The 24,384-nt window shown below is 45.4% G+C and overlaps 1 protein-coding gene across 1 annotated transcript in view; it reads left to right on the top strand.

The window, feature by feature from the left end:
- Nucleotides 1–22,659, top strand: part of LOC110474452 (ATP-binding cassette sub-family A member 9-like) — a 31,084-nt gene extending 8,425 nt beyond the window's left edge. The window contains 31 exon segments of the mRNA XM_031506402.2: nucleotides 318–450; nucleotides 844–1,009; nucleotides 1,698–1,756; nucleotides 2,714–2,824; nucleotides 3,241–3,416; nucleotides 3,730–3,849; nucleotides 5,119–5,257; nucleotides 5,802–5,892; nucleotides 6,449–6,588; nucleotides 7,050–7,169; nucleotides 7,726–7,885; nucleotides 8,130–8,296; nucleotides 8,716–8,843; nucleotides 10,078–10,215; nucleotides 11,069–11,182; nucleotides 11,687–11,857; nucleotides 12,018–12,131; nucleotides 12,322–12,429; nucleotides 13,008–13,076; nucleotides 13,630–13,721; nucleotides 15,388–15,508; nucleotides 16,218–16,332; nucleotides 16,591–16,682; nucleotides 17,430–17,575; nucleotides 18,661–18,736; nucleotides 19,223–19,317; nucleotides 20,535–20,654; nucleotides 21,910–22,050; nucleotides 22,217–22,296; nucleotides 22,389–22,444; nucleotides 22,570–22,659. Of these exon segments, the coding sequence (XP_031362262.2) occupies nucleotides 318–450; nucleotides 844–1,009; nucleotides 1,698–1,756; nucleotides 2,714–2,824; nucleotides 3,241–3,416; nucleotides 3,730–3,849; nucleotides 5,119–5,257; nucleotides 5,802–5,892; nucleotides 6,449–6,588; nucleotides 7,050–7,169; nucleotides 7,726–7,885; nucleotides 8,130–8,296; nucleotides 8,716–8,843; nucleotides 10,078–10,215; nucleotides 11,069–11,182; nucleotides 11,687–11,857; nucleotides 12,018–12,131; nucleotides 12,322–12,429; nucleotides 13,008–13,076; nucleotides 13,630–13,721; nucleotides 15,388–15,508; nucleotides 16,218–16,332; nucleotides 16,591–16,682; nucleotides 17,430–17,575; nucleotides 18,661–18,736; nucleotides 19,223–19,317; nucleotides 20,535–20,654; nucleotides 21,910–22,050; nucleotides 22,217–22,296; nucleotides 22,389–22,444; nucleotides 22,570–22,659 (3,648 nt within the window).
- The last annotated feature ends 1,725 nt before the right edge of the window (nucleotides 22,660–24,384 follow it).

Here is a 24,384-nt window from a genome sequence, read left to right as displayed (position 1 = left end):
ATTTAAATCGCTAAAATGAGCAGTGGGATGTGGCTGGTGGGTACCAGGGGCTGCAGGAACTGGGGGCTGGAAGTGCTGTCTGTGCAAACAGCACTCTGTAACTTCTGCATGGTCTGAAATTCAGCTTACTGAGGCATTTCTGGTGCTTGTGGTCAGAATAAACCCTTTTCCTCCTTAGAAACAGCGTCGTGGTCACGAGTGAATTGGTTTTGAGTGAAAATGGCTGTGATGACACAGCAGTAGCTCACACAAAATATTTCTGTCTGAAGGAAATGTTGCATCTGAATTTTTTTTTTCTTTTTTTTTTCCTCCTCTAGATGGTAAAACTAGAAAAATATGGACCAGCATTTAGCCCAGAGTTGTACCCTTTTTATAACCTGTACCTCGTCCTGAGCCTTGACAGTGTCTTGTATTTCCTCTTGGCCATCTACTTTGATAAGGTTTTGCCTGGTGAGTGAAAATGTGAGGGGAAAAATGCAAATTTCATTGCTTTTTCTTCCATAATTCCCTGCTTTTTAGAGGGAAAGTTACCAAAGGGGTGGTGGGAGGAGAGAAAACTGCAGTGGGATCCTGCTCCGACAGCCCTGACCACTGAGGTTGGATGGGTGTTGTAGGACTTGTTCTGATTTTTTGGGACCAAGGAGGTTGTAAATGGCTGTGATTATTCCCCACCTGCATTTACAGGTATGGACAATTTAAATTGCAGAGTTTATACATTCTTTCACTCTGCTGGAAGTTCACATCCTCCACTGCTGGGGGAGCGGTGGCTGGGCTGGGCATTTATTGGAGTTGAGAGAGGGAGGTTTTGGGGTTGATATTTCACCTTCTCTGCCTCTGATTCAGGCAAGTACGGGGTCCCACATCCTCCTACCTTCTTCCTGAGACCCTCCTACTGGCTCGGGGGCAGCAGTGGGTACGTGGGGGTGAGAGCTGGCAGCAGCCACGACCCCGTTCTCGGCGGCGACACCGAGCCGATGCCAGTGGGCTTCGATGGCAAGGAAGCCATCAGGTGAGGAGCTCCTTTTGGAAGGAAAATACAGCTCTGCCTGGATCGTTTGGCTCTGGAGAGCACAGCCACACTGCACTGGTGAGGGTGAGGCTGGCAGCTGGCACTGTGGATGAGATTAATTCAAACGTGTCACAGCCAGGGGTTCAGTTTTTCGTCCCGCTCCAGAGCTGGATTTGAACATTTATTGGATGTGGAGCATCCTCCAGCTCCCTTTCCTGCATTTCCCTCTCAGCAGTGAGTCTGTTCCCATTCCCCAGCATCTCCAAGCACAGAGTGTGCTGCAGAAAATGCTGCACTGTCCATCCTTGCAGGGCTGGGTGGGCTCGTGGCTGGTGCTGCCTTCTGGTTGTTACCAGAAAGAAAATTATTATCTGCCATAATAACAGCTAAGTCATCACTCCTAATTAAACATCCACATTTATATCCTCCTCCTTCACTCACAAAATATTCCTCAAGTTTAGCTTTGAAACCTTTTAAACAGCTTTTAGGAAATCACAGGGCCTAATCCTGCTTTAAACGCACCAGAAATTAATTACATCAAGGGATTCCTTCTGATTCCTTCTGCAGGACCAGTTGGAGGAGGAGGTTGGGAAATATTCCCCCAAAAGGTTTCAAAGTTTAATTTGAGGCAGGGGAAACAGCCCCAAATTGTGATTCAATAAGTAATGGCTTGCTTACTTTTCTTTAGACTAAACAATATTAAAAAAATATTCAAGAAGAACAACAAGAGCACCGAAGCTTTAAAGGGTAAGGAGAGGCTTTGTAATTATTTTATTCATTTTTCACTAGATAAGAGCCCAAAGTGTTTGGAAATGTACTGGCTGTGCTGAATTCTGCCTCTGGGCCTGTTGAATTATATTGTGCAATGGTTATTTCTGCAGGAGTAAATTACTGGCAAAGTTCTACCAGGTCGTTATCTCCCTGTTCCCTCCAGGAAAATCACTTGTTTATATTTTTTTTTGCAACAGCAGAAATCTCCTTAAAAGCTGTGTTCTTGCAGTTATGAACCACTCTAGAAATCCCCTCTCAAACCTCCCTTTCAAAATGTAAACTATTTTGGGCAAACTTGGGATTTTATGGCCAAATCTGCTGTCCCTGCCTGAGCTGTGTTCTCCAAGCATTTGCCAATGCAAATATTTGACACAGCCAGAGTGAAGTCATGGGGTATTTGTTAAATGCCGTTGTTTAACAAGAACTCCAAGTGATAATATCAGAAATTAAAAATACAAAAATATTTAAAATATCAGTATGACCTCAAAGGTCTATGTTGAGTGGAAAAAACCAAACAAACACAACCTGAACCACCCACAAAAAGACAAAGTATTTTTTTAGAAAGAAAAGGAGGGGCAAAGTCTGGCTGCTTTGAAATGTGTCTTGAAATCTCATATCTAAGAAAAGCTCTGGGTTCTTCTCTTCCTGAGGACTCTTCTTGAGCCACACTAAAATAAAATGTTATGAACCTCATAGAAAACTAAAGTCAAAGTTCTTTAAATATTGAAGATAATACATTTATTCCCTCAATTCAGTGAAGACATAATTCCTTACTAAGCTTAGGCCTAACTCCTGAAGAACCAACCTGTGCTTTTTGGGTTTTGCCACTCAGCTTCTAAAAAAATGTCACTTCTGTCACCTGTGGCAACAGCTACAGCTCCAACTCCACTTCTCTCTCCCTTCCATCCTACTGTTGTCCTGTTTTTATTCCAGGTTTGTCCTTAAATATATATGAAGGCCAGATCACTGCCCTGCTGGGTCACAGTGGATCTGGGAAAACTGCCCTGTTAAATGTGCTCAGTGGATTTTCCAAGCCTTCAGCAGGTGAGATGATGGGCCTGGATGCTGAAGAGGAGGAGCTGTTGGTTTTTCCAAGTGTAAGGGGGAAATATGCAAAAAAACTCTAAATTTTCCCTCAGTCATTTGTGCTGGGTTGTTGTCAGTGCAGATTTCTCCTTCTGCACGAGCTCCAGGGATAATGGATCCCTCGTGTGTGCACTGTGGTCATTTCTCTATCTGCATGACCTGGTGCTTTCCATGAGCTGCACACCTGTAGGAAATATGGTTTTATTTGTAAGGGAGGGTTTTGCTGCTCTAAAATATTCTTGAAAGGTAATAAATCTTTGGGCTATCCAGTTACTTTGCTTTTTTGGTTTTTTTTTTAATTTTTAATTGAACACTTGCAAAACATCCATGGTGCTGGAATTAATGTCAGGTGTTTCACTCACCCCTCTGCGCAGGTTCTGCAATGATCTACAACTACAATGCTTCTGAAATGTGGAATATGGAAGGAATACAGGAAAAGGTTGGGATTTGCCCCCAAAGTAATTTGCATTTTGAAGCCTTAACGGTGAAGGAAAACCTGAGGATTTTTGCTCACATCAAGGGGATTCAGTGGAAGGAAGTAGATGAAGAGGTTGGTATGGGCTTCTCATCCACTGACTTCTCTTTTATGGCCTCTTGGGCACTTTGTGTTTTATTGATAAAAGATGATCACCTGCATCTTGTTCTGTGGAAATGAGAACAATCCTGATTTAGTGGCAAAGTGGTTTTCCAATTGTTTCTTATCCTCATGTCATGAGTTAAAACTCAGACTTGTCTTATTTATCTCCAAGCAAAGCCACTATGGGTGGATAAGTTTGAAATCTTGAATTTGGAATATTTGTAGCCATTTAGGAATTCAGACCAGTGCTTTGGAAATGTGACTCTTGTCTTCTTGTGTTCCCAAGGTGCAGAAAGTTCTCGTCATGATGGACCTCACCGACGTTCAGAACGTTTGTGCTGAAGCCCTGAGTGGGGGACAAAAACGAAAATTGTCTCTCGGAATTGCAATTTTAGGGAATCCCCAGGTAGGGACTGGTTGTGTTTATGCACACACAGCACGTGTTGTTTTGGATGTAGCTTTGCATTTCGATTTGGCACAGAGACTGTTGGGCTTTCCTGCTATTCCAGGCTAATAATTCACTTATTGGAAGGATTGGGAAATCTGGTTCCATCAGAGCCATACTTTTAATTAGAAGGGTGGCAGTATTACAACAGGAGAAGGAGCAGTAAAAACGAGCCACACTTGAGGATGCATTCTCTTCTCTGAGTGAGACCATCAAAAGCATGAAACCAAGTGATGCAAGCGTGGGGCTGAGCTGGTGAACACAGTGGGTGTTGTAGTTGAGAAGGTCAAAATACAAAGCAAAACACTCCATTTTCAGAAGGCTTCAAACCTGTTGTTAGCATGCATGCTTTTTATACATTCTTACTCATAAGTTTGCTCATTGGTCAGGAAAGACAAACAAAGTGCTCATTGGAACAGACAGCAGCAGGTTACTCCTCTTTATCCTTCTTTCTTTCTTGGTTTCTGTGTCAGCGACCTTCGTAGGAAATTCTTCCAGGGTAAAACATGGATCCTCTTATCAAACTCCTCTCTGGCTCACAGAAGTTGATGTAAAAATGTAAAAATCTGTGTTATTGATGATTCCAAGATCGTAGAAAGTCTCTGTCTTTCTGCCCTGCTGCCAAAGCAGAAGCCAGAATTGGTCTGTGCTGGTTTCCAGGTTGTTTATTCTGTTTATCTCTCACATGTTCTGCTGCCCTGCCCAGCTCTGTCCTGCAGGGCAGCGTGTGGGGCTCTGCCCTCAGTGGGATGTGACAAACATTAAATACCAGAAACTCCCTGGGCTGCATTTACAATAACGTGCCAATATCTGTCACCTACGTTGGACAGTGTGTCCCCAGCCTGAACCAACAGAAAAATGCCAACACCACAGTGAGACATGGAGGGCATGAAGAAGGAGAAAAAGGACAAGGCACACTTAATTTCTTCTATTTTGTCTCCTTTGAACCTCTTATCTAGAATCCTGAAATTTTACTTTTGCACCCGTGCCACACTTAATTATTACTTCTATCAAACCCTCAGAGCTGGTAATTCATGCTGTAAGATTGAAAACTCTTTTCGATGGCCAGAGATCACAGCCAGTGTCTCTAGGGGCTCTGTCCAGGGGGTTCCTGACCCCTGCCAGGGTCCCAGGGCAGCCAGGGCAGCCAGAGGGAAGCTCTGGACTCCCACATCAAACCTCTCCCACAGGCTGGGGCGTGGGGAGCTCTGACCTCGTTGTGTTTTGCAGGTGCTGCTCCTGGACGAGCCCACGGCGGGGCTGGATCCCTGCTCCAGGCACCACGTCTGGAGCCTGCTGCGGGAGCGCCGCGCCGGGCGCGTGACGCTGGTCGCCACCCAGTCCATGGAGGAGGCAGACACTCAGGCTGGTGAGCCCAGACTGGCACCCTGGGGTGCACACAGGGGTTTGCAGGGCACAGCCCACGTGTGGGTCCCACTGCGGCACGGCTGGTGCTCGCTGGACATGTTTTGTCTGACAGTGACCACCCAAGCCGAGCTAGGCAAAGGTTTAAACTGGGCTGGTGCGTCCCTCCAAGGCTTTGCTCATGCTCCTCTCCAGGATAAAGCAGTCTTATCTAGTATAAAGCACTTCCACTTTATCTGGATTTGTCTGTGTGTCAGTAAAACTTGGTTTATTTTCCTGGATTCACTTGCCGCTGTTCCCATTTCCATATTGTTCCTGTGCTGCGTGGGAAATTCTCTACAAGCCCACAAGAATGCAGAACTGAAAGAATTAACCATGATGTTGAGGAGAAAGGCACTGATTTAAAAATTAAAAAATTCAGGGCTGGCCTGGCTTTACTCCTCTCGATTTATTATTAAATGTCTGCTGAGTTCAGAAGGAGCAGAGTGAGGTCAGTCTGCTGCACTCTTGTAAATCCCCCTAAATCCTTTGCATTCCCTCCTCCTCAGATCGGAAAGCTTTCCTCTCCTGTGGGAGATTACAGAGTGTTGGCTCATCCCTCTACTTGAAGAGAAAATGGGGAATTGGCTATCACTTGAGGTAAAACCTTTTGTTTTGGTCATCACTCTTTTTGTGAAAAGCTTCTCATTCTCATGTTTTCTTGTAGAATCTGTGTTTTTGTAGAGTTTATCTAGACAGTAACAGAAATCCTGACAATTCATTTTAGAAGACCTTTAAGGCTGCCAGAATTTCCCTGCTTTGGACAGCAAGCTGCCTTTCTTTGGCACCCAACCCTGAAAGCTCTGAGCATCAGCTAAAATGACTTTGCAGCTGAAAGGGGACCAGAGTGAGGTGATCCGTGGTGCCAGAGTGATGTACAACGGCTTTGATGCAAAGTTCTTTTTCTTAGGAGTTTGATTCCTGAGTCCTTGGTTTAGCAGCATTGTCCAGGATCATAATTCTTAACCTCAACAATTTTGTGTATGCATGGCAGAAACAGGGGCACTGCAGATGGATGTAAGAATTCCCACTGAAGTTATACCCAGTTTTGGAGATTTCCCTATGGGAGAACTGCCACTCGCACTGTACTCCAACCAGATGAGGCACATATATTTTATTCCTTATTTAACATTATAACAATGGGTTTTTTTAACAGGATGCACATAAATGACCTGTGTGATCCAGAGCTTGTGTCATCCATGGTCAGACAGTACATCCCTGATGCTGTGCTCAAGGGGCAGAAGAGGGATGAGCTGTGTTTTAGGCTGCCTCTGGAAAACACTGACAGCTTCCCAGGTAAGAAACCCATGCCAGGAGTTTAAAGGGAAACACACTGGTGGGAAAAGCAGAAACCAAAGTTACTGTGAAGGGAAAAATTCTATTCCTTGGTCCATAATGTGTGGTATTAGGAAGCCGCATAAATATCAGTTTTACAGAAAGCCTTCAGTGCACATGCTAATATTAATAATGAAGATTGAAAAAAAACAAGTAAATCCACCAACCAATCTACAAACTAAAATCCACTGACCCTCTTCTTTTTTCAGGATGGTCCATGTAAACCAAAACCACTAGACTTCTCCACTAGTTACCTCTAAAGAACGCAATAAATTTGTGATGAGTTTCAGGTCATGGGGATTAATGACACAAATGCTGGAACATCCAGTGTTAATTGGCTGTTTGTTAATTAACACTGGCTGAGTTTGTGCTCAGCGCTGGCCGTGGTGCCTGGGCTGAGTCTGGCTGTTTCTCCCGTGCAGATCTGTTCAGCCACCTCGAGAGCAGCCTCGTGCCAGGGGTTGTTAATTACGAGGTGACCAGGACAACCCTGGAAGATGTTTTCCTGAAGCTGCAGGGTGAGGAAGCCATCGATCCCGAAGGTAAAGCCTTTTGCAAGTGTGGCATCCTCAAAGTTCCATCTAAACGTGTGTTTTAATGGACTATCTAACAAATTTCTGCTAAATGTGAATATTGATAGGCCTAGAGGGGCAGTTGTATCCCAGTGAGGAATATCATCTTGGAGAAGCCCAAATTATTCTGTCTTGGCTTCCCAAAGGGTTTCAAGCGTGATAATTAAGGTTTGTGTTGAAAGGGTATTTATTTACCTTTGAAGGGTTGTCCAGCCCAGACCAGGAGGTAGGAAGGGATAAAGTTTACAGAAGGTATTTCCCAAGGCCAGTGAAGATCTTGGATGTGTTGCCACACCAGCCAGTCTGAATTCACCAATATAAATTCTATTTTTGATGAATTATGGCCCTTTTTCTCTGTCCTTCTAACTCTTGTCTCTCTAAAAAAAAAAAAAAAAAAAGAAAAAAAAGAAAAAGAAATCAGAGTGTCCCTCTGTTCAGAGCAGAAGATGTTTGATGATTGTTTGGGATTAGAAGGTGTCCTTGGAAGGCTCTTGGTGGGTAATGGCATTTCATGGTGAACACACAGGAGAGGGAGACCTCGAGGAGAGGGACCAGAACCTGCCGTGGTTCTCCAAGCAGGGGATGCTGGCCATGAGTGGGATGATGCTCTGGAGGCAGCAGGTGTGTGCTGTGCTGAGAATTCGCCTGCTCAGACTGAAGCACGAAGGAAAATTTCTCAGGGGCATGTAAGTACAGAAGCTCCAACCTGCCCTGCAGCCCTGGAGCAGCTGAGGGAAGGCTTAAATACTGCTGGAGATGTTTGGAAGCAGAGAATTAGGTGGGAAATGTTTCAAAGCTGCAAAAATAGGGGTAGTCTGGACTTAGCAGGAGAACTCTGGCTTGATTAAGTTTTAAATTTCCCCATAAATCACACAATTACTTAGTGGTGGATTTCCCCTGGCATCACTTATGGTCTGTTTTTCCATCTAGATTGCTGTTATTTGGAATATTTATCCTTCCACCACTGATGGTTTTAATGATGTTTCATATGTGGCACAACTCCAGCAGCTGGGAAATCACATCTAGCCCGTATTTTCTTCCCACAAAAGAGAAAATTCAAAATAGGTCTACAAACCTCCTCATCTTCAATGACACAGGTGAGGAAGAACATGTGATGCTGACTCACTTTCTGCAGCAATGTAAATTTTATTATAATTGACAGAGCAACCTTGCAAATGCCACAAATATATAAAGGAATGTGCATTGAGAAGTGTTTTCTTTTGAGCAAAAGTAAATGCAGTTCTAGTGATGATATAGATGATATGTAAAAGAGTAATGAACCAGGCAAGTTAAAAAAAAAACAGTAAATAAACTAAGTTTGAAATATATATTTTGTTTAATCAGTTTAAATAAATAGAAAATATATAGGAAGTATGTGTCTGCTTAGTCTCAATATTTGGGTTTTTAACATAACTTTACTTTGCAAGTAGGAACTTGTTTATATGAAACTGTTTCTATTTAAAGAAAAAAAAAATCCCTCTAATGACTCTAATTTCTGTCCTTGACTTGATTTCAGGATCAGAAATCGAGGATTTCATTGCTGCTTTGAAGACTCAAAACATAACCCCAGAAATAACTCCAGAGAAAAACATCACAAGCCTTCCAAATTATAATGGCGCTATAAAAATATCCCTGGAAGGCAAGGTAAGGGATATTTTTCTTTCCTTCTTTCATCCTGAAGATCAACAGGATTTCCTGAGAAGTATTTAAATGAGAGAAATAAACACACCAGAAAAGAGAGAATGTTTTTTTTTTTAGCATAATAAAGAGTTTCAGTAGCGCTGCTCACACCTCTCAGGGACATGAAGGCATTTTGTTTTGACATTTGCCTGCATTAGGAATGGTGTGGCCAGCAGGAGCAGGGAGGTCATTCTTCCCCTCAAGTGCTGTGTCCAGTTATGGCCCCTCAGTTTGGGAAGGATGTTGAGATATTTGAGTGCACCCAGAGGAGGCAGCGAGGCTGGAGAGGGGCTGGGAACAACAAACCCTGTGAGGAACGTTTGAAAGAGCTGGGGTTGTTCAGCCTGGAGAAGAGGAGGCTCAGAGGTGACCTGATTGCTCTCCACAGCTCCTGAAGGGAGGTTGCAGACAGGTGGGGTTGGTCTCTTCCACCTGCAGCACTGGCAGAACAAGAGGACACAGCCTCAGCTATGTCAGGGAAGGTGCAGGTTGGATATTAGGAAAAAAATTCACCGAAAGAATAATAAAGCACTGGAATTGTCTTCCCAGGGAGGTGGTTGTCCTGGTTTGAAAAGCAAGACCAGTGAGAGGCTCTAAGTCAGAAATACAATTTATTAGGAAAAAGGGAACAAAGAACCAAATACATACAATGGCACAAAAGAAGAACCACTGACAGAGTCAGAGACACAACCTGACACTCTCTGGCTGGGGCGGTGGTAGCAGATTTGGTTTTGTCCAAGCAGTGCTCCTGTAGACTGATGGAGTTTCCCTCTGGAGATCCAGTGCAGAGAAGGTCTCAGCTGTTCCCCTTGGAAGAGGGCATCTCCTTGCTGTCTGCAGAACCCCGCTGATATCCTTGATGGCATCTTTGGCTCCTCGCTCTGGGCGGAGCCTCTCACAATAGAACGCTGTGATCTTCTCAGCCATGTGGCTGAAAGAACAGGTCCCCTGGAGGGACTTATCCCTGAGTCCCGAGATAAGGAAAGAAAGGGATTGCAGCTCCAGGTGGTAATGGAATACACCCCAATATCATAACCTAGGACAGTGGTCCAATCACCATCTCTGGATGTGTTTAAAAAAAGACTGGACTTGGCACTTGGTGCTACAGTCTAGTTGTGGTGTTAGGGCATAGGTTGGACTTGATGATCTTAGAGGTCTCTTCCAACCTCTTTATTCTGTGATTCTGTGACATCTTCAGAGCCGCCAGTTCACGGTCATGTGCAGCCCAGAACCCATCAACTGCTTCCCTGTGCTGGTGAACATCCTCAGCAACACCTTCCTGAGGCTCTCCAATTCCACCGCGCGCTTCCGCGTCTGGAGCCAGCTCTTCTACTCGGTGAGGGCCCTGCCCTGCTGGGCCAGAGTCAGCTGGGACAGCTGAAGGGATGAGCACTGCACAGCCTGGGGGAGCAGGTTCCAAGGGGTTGGGGCAGTGGTCCCACTGCTGGTGGTTCCCAGGGGTATTTAATGATGATTTTTTTCCTGCGGCATCCAAAGGTTCTGTGAGGTTTCGGTACCGTAAGAAATTTGTACCATAAGAAATTGGGATTGTTCTTGGGGAAAAGAAGTTCAGAGTGATCTAATTGTGCCCTTCCAGTCCCTGATGGAAAGATGGAGAGAGAGTGTTTACAAGGGCCTGGAGTGACAGGCCAAAGGGGAATGCCTTCCCACGGAGCCAGATTGGTTGAGATTGGATATTAGGAGGAAACTGTTCCCTGGGAGGGTGGGCAGGCCCTGGCACAGGTGCCCAGAGCAGTTGTGGCTGCCCCTGGATCCCTGGCAGTGTCCAAGGCCAGGGTGGATGGGGCTTGGAGCCACCTGGAATAGGGGAATGTGTCCTTGCCCACAGCAGGGGTGGAATGAGATTAAAAGGTCCTTTCCAACCAGGCCATGCTGATGAACATGGTGGGAATACAACAGTGATCTTTGCAAACCCCACCTTTCCTCAGCAACAAAAAGTTGGTCACCATCCCCAACAATGTACAACAATAATCCAAATTATTTCTGCAAATTCTAGGTTGCTAAATGTCATTATGTTTTTCTTTTTCCCTTGTTTCCTGTTCTTAAACACCACTGACTTACCATTTGTGCTCTTGCTCACTGGTGTGTTCAACATTCTCATGAGCATCGAGCCATCCAGATTTTCCCTGGGCAGCATCAGTCATGGATGGCTGAATTTCTCCCCACAGGGAGAAAACTCAGAGCTGAAGAACTACATTTTTTTTGGCTTATTCACCTACCTGCTGGTTTTGACTGCTGGTTTGCCTCCTCTCTTTGCGATGAGCAGCGTGGAGGATTACAAGGTAAGGAGCCTAAGGAGTGAATGCAATGCAAAATGCCTGGAGAGCACCAGTGGGCAGGCCCTGGCACAGGTGCCCAGAGCAGCTGTAGCTGCCCCTGGATCCCTGGAAGTGTCCAAGGCCAGCCTGGACAGGGTTTGGAGCACCCTGGGACAGTGGAAGGTGTCCCTGCCCTGGCAGGGATGATCTTTAAGGTCCCTTCCAACCCAAATCATTCCATGATTCTGTGGTTTCTAGGTAGGATGATAGAAGAAAATCAGTCAGGTTAGCACCAAGGTTCACTTCTCTGCATCCCAAGAAACCAGCTGGGGCTCACAATAATGTGGATGTTAATAAAGCTTTTGAGATCTGAACGATTTAATTCTTTTTCCTTTTAGGAATGCCATGGTTTTACAAAATGGTTGAATTAAGAATTGGAAAGGAGAGGAAGAGAAGAGCAAGGGAATAGAGAAGGAGCAGGAATGATGTTTTAGACTCTCCCTTTTCTCATTTTTGTCATTTTTGCAGCTCCAGGCTCGCTCCCAGCTGCGGCTGGCGGGGCTCTTCCCCTCAGCCTACTGGTGTGGGCAGGCTCTGGTGGACATCCCCTTCTTCTGGAGCCTGATCTGCCTCATGTGTGGGATCCTGATGCTCTTCACCCGCATCTTCCCCTTGGAGACCCGCGCCGTGCTGACCCTGGTGAGCTCTGGGCACAATGGGTGAATGGCAGTAATTCCCTTCCCTCACTGCACGGCAGGATTTGGCTTTAAAGAGTTTCTTTGCAATGGGCTCCTCTGGGCAGATGGTCACACACCCACAGGCACCTCCTTGTCACTGATGTCTCTCTCTCTTTCTCCAGCTCATTTGCATCTTTGGTTATGGAATATCTCTTGTCCTCTTCGTTTATTTAATGGCCTTCAAATTTCGCACGGGGCGAAGCAATCGTTACATTTGGTCTTTAGCTTTCATTTTGGTAAGTGAGGAGCAGCTTCACTCTGAAGTGTTTAATTTACACTCCTTGCTACTTGGGGCTTTGTTTCAAATTTGCATCATGAAATTTGAATTTCTATAATATTCAGCAGAATAACCTTAATCAACAAATATCCTGTTTTTTTCAGCAACAATGCATTAAAATTGGAAATAGTTTTTCTGCTTTATTCCAGGTGAATTATGCTGCTTTTATGAACAGTGACCATCATGAAGTACTTTACTACGCCTGTATGCTGATTCCTATGTTTCCACCTGTGGGCTGGATCATGTTCTCTGGACTAGTAAGCAAAACACATCCTACTAAATTCAATAATTATTATATCTTAATGGTGCAAACTGGCAAAGCAAGAGGCACTTCCCAAATTCCCTGTCAAAAAAAGAGAGTGGGAAAAGAAAACACCAGAGAGTAGAAGTGTCAGGCTGTTTAGTGAGAGAAGAAGCCAAGATTTGACCTGTTAATCTTTGGTTTGATTGGGATATTTTTGGTCTGTTTAGTCAGTAAGAGCTGTCACAGTGGCTGTATTTTGGCAGCAAGGGTGGCATGGGAGGGGAAAGTGGTGGAGTGGGAAAAACAAGCTGGTGGAAGTGGGCTGGGAGAAGGCCAAAGACTGGGAAGAGAGAAGCTGTGATGGAAAAGGTCAACTTAACCTGACTGGCTTGAGGCCTCTGAATTTCTGTAGCCAAGGAAGCCACAACCCATTGAGGCAGTAAGAACCAAATTAAAAAAGACAAATCAAAGCTCCTTTATCGCATTCTGAAGGAAAGCTAAACATCCCTACCTGCCACATTTGCTCTGACCCTGCCCTGAGACACACAGCACTGAGGAGTTTTCTAATTGACTAATCTCCTTTTCTTCCAGAATTTCCTCATGTACCATGACTACACCATTTTTGAGACATGGAATTACATCTACATGCCTGTCTTTGCAGTAAGGGGGGGACCTGGAGATGGTTGCTTGGGCAGGGATGACTGTCACTGATGCAGTGGGCTTGCACTGGGCTTGTAAACTCTCCCCATAAATAAAGGATGGGTTTTGTAATCAAAATCTCCCATTAAGTGTTGGCAAGGGAAGCAAATTCCAAGAAATCCTGGGCTTGTGCCTGATGTGGCCCTTGGATGATGCAAAAATGGGGCAGGGGCTTAAGTGGAGCTCATGCAGAAGGCAGAGATATTATTAATAAACTGATCATGCCAATGCTGCATCTACAAAAGGATGAAAGGATCTCCCATCCCATGGGATGTCTGTTGGGGTACAGGTGGATTATCTGGGCTAGAGCTGCTGTCAGAAATCAAGGCTTTTGCAAATAATCTGCATATCAGAGAGGAATGTCTGCAAAGCATCAGTTTAGCTCCCTGCCCCTGCAGACCTTTTCAACAGCTGACATTAATGAGCTAGGTTACTGCGTCCCTTTATAATTAAAATTAACGGGGTGTGTTGTTGCCTTGTCTCCACACAAACCTGATGAGTGTCTGGTTTCCAGCCATACATCCACTGTGTGATTTTCGCTTTTCTCCTGCGCTGTTTGGAGATGAGATACGGAGAAGCAGTTCCAGGATTTGATCCCATCTTCAGGTGTGTCCCAGGAATTCCTTGTGAGCCACAGCCCTCCCTGTCTGCAGGGTGGGCTTGGAGCTGCACAGCCTCCTGACAGCAGGAGGGGAAAACGGGCTATGTGAAAGTTGTTTGTCAGCATGTGGGTAAAGCTAGGATTTTTAATTTTTGCTATGTCCTCGAGAGGATTAAAATTGTGATTTCAGCTTTTTTTTTTTTTTTTTTTTTTTTTAAGGTTCATAGCTGAGATTTCAGGACGTTTCCCTACAGGGGGTAAATTATATCCAAATAGACAGAGAAAAATTTTAACTCCTTTTCAAAGGTGTCAGTACTGCTCCACATAGGATAGAGACCTTCCCTAAATCTTCATCAGGTCGAGGTTGTCTAAGTGCTCCCTGCTTACCTGTCACCAACAACAAGTGACCTGAGTCACATGGGAGAAGATTTGTAAAAAGTCTTTAATTACCAAACGTTACCAAGTGTGGGGGTTAAATGCCCAAATTGGTTTGCAAACCTGACACGTGTATTTTAATTCTCCTTGACCAGGTGATTGGCACGTCTGGAGCAGGGAACCAGTCAATAATTAAAGATAAAGGAAAAGCTAAAGCTGGCCTTTATTTTCTCAGCCATGACAGAGAATTTTAGCTTTTCCTCCCCAGGAATACTTGAGCAAACACCATCTGGGGAACAGCTCAGTGATCCTTGTGTGTCCCTTCCAACTCTGAGCCTGTGAGCTCCCCAAGGGCAAATAAATTTTGGGTTTTGTTGGTGCTGCCAGTGAAATACATTTAAGGGATCACAGTTTAAATGTGAGCCCTGCAATAAATTTAAAACGTGGCAGCACTAAAAGTGTGACCCTCAGTTACATTTTACTGCCCCAGAGGTTTGGGGCTTCTCAAAAACACTTACCTGGCAAAATCTGGGCCTGGAAGGTGCCATTTCATGGGTCCCTTTCTAATGTTTGTGTCACCAGCTTCAACCTCAGCTGGCAAAAAAGTATTAAATAAAAAAAATTAGGGAATTTGATGCTTTGAGGAATTTTATTTATTTCCTTCCTGCCACTGTGGTGGGTAGTTCAGGCCCCAGTCTGGGCACTGGGAGATAAATTTGAAAACTATTATACTTATTTCTAGATATAAATATGCACTTATGTCCTCTCTAATTATACTGGGAAAAAACTTATAAATTCAAACCTTTTTTGGAAGTGATTCTGAATGAAAGCATCTCTCCTCCTCTGTGGGAAAAGGATTTGTAGAAAATTTAAAAAATTTGACAGAAGGCTCACTTAGGCTCATATCTGTGTGTAAACTTTGAGATAAGCAACGTTGACTTAGAAATGTTATAGCATAGGATAGACATTGTTGAGAGAGAAACTGAAGCGGAAATGTGTTTTAAAAGATGGTTCTGAAAACAAGACTAGATACTTTAGAGAAATAGAATTATGAAAGATGCATTGTAGTAAGATTCATGATGGGTAATCTTAGATGATTAGACATGATGTTAAGACATTTATAATATGGTGTGGTCAAAGTTGATAGGTTGATAAATGCTTGTAGTGTATTGTAATTGGGAAATAGTTGACTTCTGATTGTGAGGGTGCGAAATGGAACAGAAGTTTTTAGAAGGCCGCTCAGTTACCCATCTCTGGGTGAGCAAAGGGCTCAGTCTGACCCTTCTGCACTGGTAGGATGCAGCGGAGAAGAGAGGCGCCCCGGCAGAACAAGGAGCAGGCTGGCGAGGAGCCCCCCGAGGTGCAGGCGGAGCGGGAGCGGGTGCGGCGCGCGCTGGCCTCGCTGCAGCCGGAGGAGGTGATCCCACCCCAGCCCCTGCCCTGCTCTGCTTTCCATCCTCCATCTGTCCCCACAGGCCCCAGCTGCGGAGTAATTAGCATTGACTCCATGGTTGAAGGCTGATCAATTGCTTTATTAGATCATCTTATACTATATTATATCAATTAACAATCTCAATAACCCTTCCAGCCAGTCCGCTACAGCTCTGACCTAATTGATCAATCCATCCAAAAACCATCCAGTGTCCAATTAAGAAATCACCCTTTGGTAAACAAATCTCCATGGCACATTCCACATATGCGTAACAGCACGGTCAAGTAGAAATAAGAATTGTTTCTCATTCTTTCTCTGATTTTCTCACAGCCTTCCCCAGGAAAATGCCTGGGAAAGTTCTGCCTGCTCTCTATGGCCAAAGAGCTGCTGCCACATCCATCATTTTCATTCTTTCATCTGCATCTGCTTTCTTAGCTCATGCACTCAGATCTTCTGATGTGATGTCACCACCCAGCCCATGATCACCCTGGCACCACAAGGACTTTAGCTGGCCCCATTATTTTTTTTTTTTATTCTGCATATTTTCCTGTTTTGGGTTTGTTTTTTTTTTTCCTCTGTTTCATTGCTTTTTAATGTGAAATTTTCTCTTTTTCAAATCCTGCTTAACTGTAAGAACAGATCAGCTGTCTCATGGAGTAGGAGAATTTTTATTTCCCTCTCTGTCTCTTCACAGGACTTGGTTGTTGTCAACAGTTTGCGCAAGGAATACGAAGTCAGGACAGCCACTTCCATCTTTAAGAAAAAGAAGAAACTTGCTGTCAAAAATCTCTCTTTTGGTGTTAAAAAAGGTTCAAGTACTTTTCTGCACTCCCTATAATATAACTGACTAAAATCTAAAGAGAAGGCCTCATTTGGTGGAAGTATTTTTGTTAGAATTTTCTTGTGAGCTTTGTGACCTGACACTCTGGGCTTCTGCCTTCAAAGTTTTAATTTATGTGGATAAAACAACCCTTTCTTCTACTGTACTTTTGACTATTACCTAGAATACAGGGGAGAAGTCATATTACCAATATATATTATTAACAGTTGTTGCATATTTGTTCCAGGAGAAGTTTTAGGTCTGTTAGGACCCAACGGAGCTGGGAAAAGCACAACTCTGAACATGATTTCTGGAGGTGTAGCAGTGACTGCTGGGGAGGTAGGTGGCTTCTTGGAGCAGCTGCAGAGATGACCTTGATGCCTTTAAAAATTAAGGATGTTATAAGCCAGCAAGATCTTCCTACAATCAGGGGATGTATGTGTGATTATGTAAAATTTATGTGTCCTGGATATTTACAGAGCTGAGAAAAAGTGTTGATTTATGCCAAGCATAAGTTCTCATATTCCTCAAAGTCAGTGTTACAGATTTAAGAGTTTGAGCAGCAGGAAATCTTCAGCTGGCATTGGAAACCCATTGTGAAATGTCTCAAGCCCTGTAAGAATTGTTGACATCTAAAAAACCCCAAAAATAACACTCTCCATAAACAGCCTTGCAAAACCAGGAAATGGAAAACGAATGTGAGCAGCGTTGGGCCAGTAACAATCCATCATTAATTTCGTGCAGAATGATTAATGGCATGTGCTGGGGGAGGGGAAATGCCATTGCTCTTACAGATTTGGGACTGAAGGTTGCAAATAGGAAAGTATTACTAGGAGAAGACTGGCTGATGTTGGTAATATTACCCAAAGTGAAAAGGCAGATGGAGCAGGATCACCCTGCCCATGGAGCCCCACGGTGACCACTCACAAGTGGCTGCTGACCACACAAGTGCTTGCCTTGGCCAGCTGGATGGGGCTTGGGGCAACCTGGGGTAGTGGAAGATGTCCCTGCCCGTTGTAGGGGTGGGATGGGATGAGCTCTAAGCAGCCTGTGAGCCCAGCAGAGCAGAGCTGTGTGTCTGTGCAGGTGCTGCTGGGGGGCCGGGATGAAGGCCTGGGCTGGTGCCCACAGCAGGACCCGCTCTGGCCACACCTGACGGTGCTGCAGCACCTGGAGGCCTTCGCTGCCGTCCGGGGAATGAGGGAGGAAGATGCTGCTCTTGCCATCAGCTGGTAGGAAGCCAAATTATCTGATCTCTGGGGTCTCCCTCCCTCCAGAGGTAGCGAGCCTTCCAGCCTATCATTGTCACCGCTAGAAATGAAGGGATGGGACTATTTCCAAGCTAAGAACAATTTATTGCTCAGATAAACATCAGTCTCAGGGGCTGTGAGATTTTACAGGAGCAAGCAGTCGGCCATAGTTCAAGAGTAGTCACAAGGTCTTAGTTACAAGGCAATATAGAACTTTCTAACCCAACAGACAGTTGTCACAGGGTTTATTTTGCTTTTCTAACCTGCCACCTTTACTTACTTCTCCTGCACTGTGGAATACTTTTGTCTAATGGCTTCTGTCTCCCTTGCACTCATATGCTTCTGTTACAACTTCTAAACTCCTAGCTACTCTGTACAAGCACACCCTTACATGATAAACCCTTCACCCTCTTATCAATACAGTTTCTTACTTAAGGCATATTCTCACCTACAACTATAAAAATACAAGTTTATGATTTCTTTCCTCTTACAAGAAGCTTAGACTGATATAAAAACACAATACATAGATATTAAACTAAAAAATCATCTTCTAAGGCTGTAGATCAAATCCTTCAGTGTCTGTGGAAGTTTCTGTTTTTCTGATTCCTACACCAGCCCAATCACTCTGTGATTTTATAGGGTGGGGAAGGGTTTCTCTGTTAACAAAACTGGCTTGTGTGGTTAAGAGACAGCATCTTCAATGCCTCTCACCTTAGAGAGGTGACTTCTCCTGATGAGGTCTGCTATTTTATACTGTTCTTAGTCCCTTGCCTATGAAGACTGTAGCCCAAGTTTACCTGGGAAAATTCAGGAAAAAAAATTAAATTTGCCTCAGTTCATGGCTAGTTGCATGAGTAACTCACTTTTCCCATTAGCTACACTTCCTGCCTTGAATTTCTGTCAAAATTCCTCAATTTAACATCCAAGTTAGGAGCATAATCCCCAGGTAACCCAAGGTGATGGATATCAACCCAAACATGTCAGTGTTGGGTTCCTCAGCCCCCCTGACCGCAGAGGTTGCACACCAAGGTGATCACTTGAGGCTTTTCCCTTTCTATTTCCCACAGCATAGGAAGGGCCTTGGATCTCCTGAAGCATTTCAAGACCCCAGCAAGAAGTTTATCTGCCGGAGAAGCCAGAAAGGTACATGTTGGATTTGTCTTCCCTACTTAACCAAACCCTGCTTGCTCCTTCTTGGATGTGGTACAGAGGAAACCTTCAGCTGAATGGGTTCCTGGCATCATTTATTTTCATCAATACCTTTTGAATCCATCCTGACAGGATTCCCTCCCTCTTTCCCATTCATCCTCACCGTGTGTTTAATAAGTGCTAACCACAAATTGGATTTACAATCACCTCTTCACGCCCCACCACCTACATCTGCCAGTAAATGGGACGGAAAACCACTTTCACATCTTGGGCAGGCTCAGGAGGTCTGGGGAAATCTGATTTTGAGAGATGAAAATGTTAACTGAGAACACCTGAAGTGGGATTTTTTTTTTTTTTAATCCCTGTTCCTTTTGTACTTTGCAATCAAGAGCTTCAGCTTTGAAAAATTCACGGGGATTAAGGTGCACCAGTTTTGTAGGTAACTAAAGGAGCCCTGACCTGATGTTGTTCCCATTCCAGCTGTCATTTGCTCTGAGCATCCTGGGAGGCCCAGCAGTGATGCTTTGGGATGAGCCCTCCGTGAGCCTGGACCCCAAAGGGCAGCGCCGCATGTGGTGAGCAGCCCTGGCCTGGCAGAAATGGGAATCTGGGGGGGGTTTAACAGCATGGGCCTCACCCTCCCCACTGCAGGAACTCTTGGGCAGGCAGAGCTGACAGTGGAGATCTGTCTTATCCCTTGTTCCTAATGCCCAGGGGATGAGGAGAGCTTGCTGAGCCCCTCACTCAGCTAGCAGCAATAATGTAACATAATGGTCATTAATACACCCCCAAAAGTGACCCCATAAAGGTCATTAATACACCCCAAAAAATCTCAATAGGCACTAGCTGAATCTATCCATTTGGTACAAAAGACACAAATTTCTGTTTTTTTAAGAGCAAGAGAAAAATTTGTAGGAAGTCTTCCCTTTAATCATTCAGCACTGTTGTTTGCTTTAGCTTTTCATCACCAGTTTACACCATCAGCGCAAAATTTGGAGGGATGCTGACATGACAAATAACAGCATAGCAGTGGCATCCAGGTCATCTTTAAACAAGAAAACTGAAGCCTTTTAAATAGTTCTCTGCTTTTTAATAACTTTAAAACGTTGTTCCTAAGGAGGGAGACATAGACCAGTATTGGAGTCTTGGATGCTGACAATTTTAAACTTTCTGTGCTGAAGGGCACAGACCCACAAGAAAATACTGTATTTGACCTGAGGCCATGGAGAAGGCTTCCAAAATTGATTGGTAGCACTGGGATTATGGGTGTGTAGTTTGATTAGAAGTGTGTGATATCACAGGGTGGAGAACTTGGACTTTAAGGTTTTAGAATATAGTAATATATTAGAATATAGTAATATACATAAAGCAAGATGGAGGTTTTAGGGTGGAGGCTGCTCCTTCTTATTCACCTTCTTCCTTCTTCTCCATGGGTTTGGGTGATGCTTTGTAGTCGGACAGAAAAGTCCACATGGCAGACTTCGAGTGATTAGTTATTGGGTTAAAAGTGAAAATAACTTATGTGTCATTTCTTAATTGGATCGTTTGGCCTTAAAAGACCTTGTATAGAAAGACAGTTGGCCACTTTGTAGCTTGTTAGTAGAACAAGCTGTAGAACCCATGACTTGTAATATCAATAAGAAATAATGAACGTCCAAGCCTGGACACAAAACACCGCCTCTAGCGCTTCAATCCCAACCTTGGAGCGGTAGGAAAAGAAACCAGGAGCTGGCAGACCAGGAGATTCCCCGTGGCTGTTCCCAGGAAGTGAGTGTGACCCCTGTGTCCCCAGGAGGATGGTGGAGGCCTCCATGAAGAGCAAGGAGAGGGCGGGCGTCCTGTGCACGCAGTCCCTGGAGGAGGCGGCGGCGATGTGCGACCGCGTGGCCATCCTGCTGGCCGGCCGGCTGCGGTGGGCACCGCGGGCTGCGGCGGGGGGCGCGTTGGCTGGGCTTACGTTGGGCTAGCTTGGGTTAGGTTGGGTTAGGTTGGGGTTAGGTTGGGTTAGTTTGGGGTTAGGTTGGGTTAGTTGGGGTTACTTTGGGTTAGTTTGGGGTTAGGTTGGGTTAGTTGGGGTTACTTTGGGTTAGTTTGGGGTTAGGTTGGGTTAGTTTGGGGTTAGTTTGGTTTAGTTTGGGGTTAGAATGGGTTATTTTGGGGTTACTTTGGTTTAGTCTGGGGTTAGTTTGGGTTACTTTGGGTTAGTTTGGTTTAGTTTGGGCTTAGTTCAGGTTAGTTCGGGGTTACTTTGGGTTAGTTTGGTTTAGTTTGGGCTTAGTTCAAATTAGTTCGGGGTTACTTGGGGTTAGTTTGGTTTAGTTTGGGGTTAGTTTGGGTTACTTTGGGTTAGTTTGGGGTTACTTTACGTTAGTTTGGTTTAGTTTGTGGTTACTTTGCATTAGTTTGGGGTTACTTTGCGTTAGTTTGGGGTTACTTTGGGTTAGTTTGGTTTAGTTTGAGGTTAGTTTGGTTTAGTTTGGGGTTAGAATAGGTTAGAATAGGTTAGTTTGTGTTAGTTGGGGTTAGTTTGGGGTTAGTTTGGGTTAGTTTGGGGTTACTTTGGGTTAATTTGGTTTAGTTTGGGGTTAGTTTGGGTTAATTGGGGTTATTTGGCTTCGTTTGAGTTTAGTTTGGGGTTGGGGTTAGTTTGGGGTTAGTTTGGGTTAGTCAGGATTAGTTGGTGTTAGTTTGGGGTTGAGGTTAGTTTGGGTTAGTTTCATTTAGTTTGTGCTAGTTTGGGGTTAGTTTGGGGTAGTCTGGCTTAGTTTGGGTTAGTTTGGGGTTAGTTTGGGGTAGTCTGACTTAGTTTGGGTTAGTTTGGCTTAGTTTGGGGCTAGTTTGGGGTTTGGGGTTAGTTTGGGTTAGTTTGGCTTAGTTTGGGGTTAGCTTGGGGTTGGGTTGGTTAGTTTGGGGTTAGTTTGGGGTTAGCTTGGGGTTGGGTTGGGGTTAGTTTGAGTTAGTTTGGGTTAGTTTGGTTTTTTCAATTCTTAATCTAATGGAAAATACTGGTTTGGGTGCAGCCACGTGTGTAACAATCAGTTTTGTGAGGTAGCACGGTATGAGGAGCTGATGAATAAGAGGATGTACAGCTGCTCCTCAGCTCCCTCAAGCCATCGATTTATTTGCTGGTTATGGTGGTTTCAGCAATATTTTCCCCCCCTCTGCAGGTACATCGGCTCCCTTGAGGATCTCAGAAGTAAGTTTGGCACAAGTTACCACCTAGAACTCAAAATGACAGACGCGGGGCGAAGCGATGCTCTCCACACCGAAATCCTGAACCTCTTCCCCCACGCAGCTCGGCAGGAAAGGTCAGTGTCCACGGGCTGCCCACAGCCTGGATTTGGGGTGGGATTTTCTCTTCCTCCTCCTGACCTTGCTCAGTGATTTACCTGGAGCACAGTTATCCTACAACCCCCCCCCAAACTGCAATGCTGACTCACAAATGAAGAATTCATTTTTTTATTACTTTTTCAGGACTTCTTCCATGCTCACCTACAAGATTCCAGTGGCAGATGCACTACCTCTGTCCAGGTCTTTCTCCCAGCTGGAAGCAGGTGAAAAGAAACAATCAGTTAAATAAGGAAATCACTTTCAAATGGCTTGTGTGGATTTGGTTTTTAAGGATGCTTTCTCCATTCCTCCACAGCTAAACGGAATTTCAAGCTTGAGGAGTACAGCTTGTCACTGAACACTTTGCACCAGGTAGGCTGATGCAGGAGCCCCAGGCTGGGAACTGCCTGTGAAAAAGGAAGAAATAACTTGTGACCAGCACAAATACAACCAGTCCGTGGCAATGATGGGATGCTTTCCACTGTGTCCCACTGCAGGTGTTTGTAGACCTCACCAGGGATGCAGAGGAACACGACCTGGAGGTGGCATCCAACGGGGCTGTGGAGCAGAGACCCCTTCAGCCCTGAGTCTTGGAGCCACAGTGGGAAATATTCCGAGTATTTCATCAGTGTTACTGCATTTCATCAGTGTCACTGGGAGCTGGGATCAGCTGCAGCCCCAGCACTCGGTGACCAACATCACAGCACGCACAGCCCTGCAGGTGTTCTGCCTCACAGAGAAAAAAAGAGTTAGTTGTTATTTTAATAAATAAAGTCTTTATCCTTTGACACATCGGTGCCTGATGCTCATCTGTGCCCTTGCTCAGACTGGCTCACGGAGATTTGAATTCCTGAGCCCGAGGCTGTGAGGGAGACTGTGGCTGGGAAAGGGGCTCAGTCCCTGGGGAGAACCAGGAGCAAACCCCAGGAAGGCTCTGACACCTCGCTCATCCATGGCAGGAGGACACCAGGTCTGAGAATCAGCCTCTGGCTGGTGGGATGTGGCCAGCAGAGCTGCTGATTCCTGGGAGAGAGGGGCACAGGGCTGTATTTTGAGCCAAAAAGCTGCTCTTGCTGTGAGTTCCAGCTCAGGCCAACTTGGCCCATCTCATCCCCACCACCGGGGCCAGGAACAGAGGAAAGGACTCAGCAGTGGCTGGATAAATACAGAGAAAAATGGCAGCTCTTATATCATCATCTATAAACCACAGTTATTAATTAGAGTCGAAATAAGGTGTGCTTTGACCCAAAATAGTGCTGAAGGACAGCTGGCTGAGCCTTGCTTTGGGAACAGAGGGGGCTCCTCACCAGCACCATGCGTCCCTGGGAGGGATGGGGCAACTGATGGGGAGCTGGGGGCAAGCACCAGCACCCTGATCCTCCCTGAGCAGACCAGCATCTCCTCTTGGATTATCTGCCTGGCAGGGCTAGAGTTAGAAAGTAAATTATAAAAAAAAATAATAATAATAAATGAAATAAAACAGGAACTCCCTGCTTTCGGGTGTTTCCCCCTCTGCCATGTTCTCCTGTCCCAATCACCCTCTGGCAAGGGCTGGGGACCTGCTGGAGGCCAGGGGCAGTGCCATCCCATGGGAAGGACAGAGCAGCACAGCCCTCCCCATGCCCTGAGCTGCCCTGCTTGGTGTGGATGATGCAGGGGTGGTGCTGGGCTGGGACACGGGCAGGGAGAATTCTGCAGGTGCTTTAGGCAGACAGGGATGCGTGTCTGGGCACTGCAGGCAGGGATGTGGGCAAGCAGGTACCAGCAGGTGGCTGCCGTGGCTCACGGATGGGCTGCTCCTGCCAGGAGAAGCGCCCGGAGCAGCCAGCCACACCCGGAGTTCTGCTTTCCACGTGGATCTATCTCCCAACATCAGGGCTCTGCCAAGGAGGTGGGCAGGGAGGAGACTGAGATTCACTGGCTGGCACCCGGCATCTCCCCCTCTTCATGTTAGGCTTGTTGTTTTTCCTTTTGCAAGGAGGGGAGGAGAAGGTTTGGACACCCAGGAGATGTTCTGGGGACAGGTTGAACTCCATCCCGTGCCTTGACTTACTGCACCTCTGCTGTCTGCTCTGACACGTCTGAATGGGATTTAAATCTTAGGAGTGTTTTTTTCCACTCCTAAGGAAGGAAGCAAATCCAGCTGCTCCACTTTTCCAAGCCCAGCCTCTGTCCCAGATGCTCAGGCTCCCTCCCACCCCTGGTCCCTCAGCCAGGATGGGCCCGGGGATGATGCTGTGGGCGACAGCGTGGCAGCCACGCTCCAGAGCCTGGGCTGAAACCAAACCCATCCCCTTTAGAAGTGCAGAGTT

The sequence above is a fragment of the Lonchura striata genome, chromosome 19 (assembly GCF_046129695.1).
Source record: "Lonchura striata isolate bLonStr1 chromosome 19, bLonStr1.mat, whole genome shotgun sequence".
Lineage (NCBI taxonomy): Eukaryota > Metazoa > Chordata > Aves > Passeriformes > Estrildidae > Lonchura > Lonchura striata.
The sequence above is the reverse complement of the archived record's forward strand: the minus strand, read 5'-3'. Positions and strand labels throughout refer to the sequence as shown.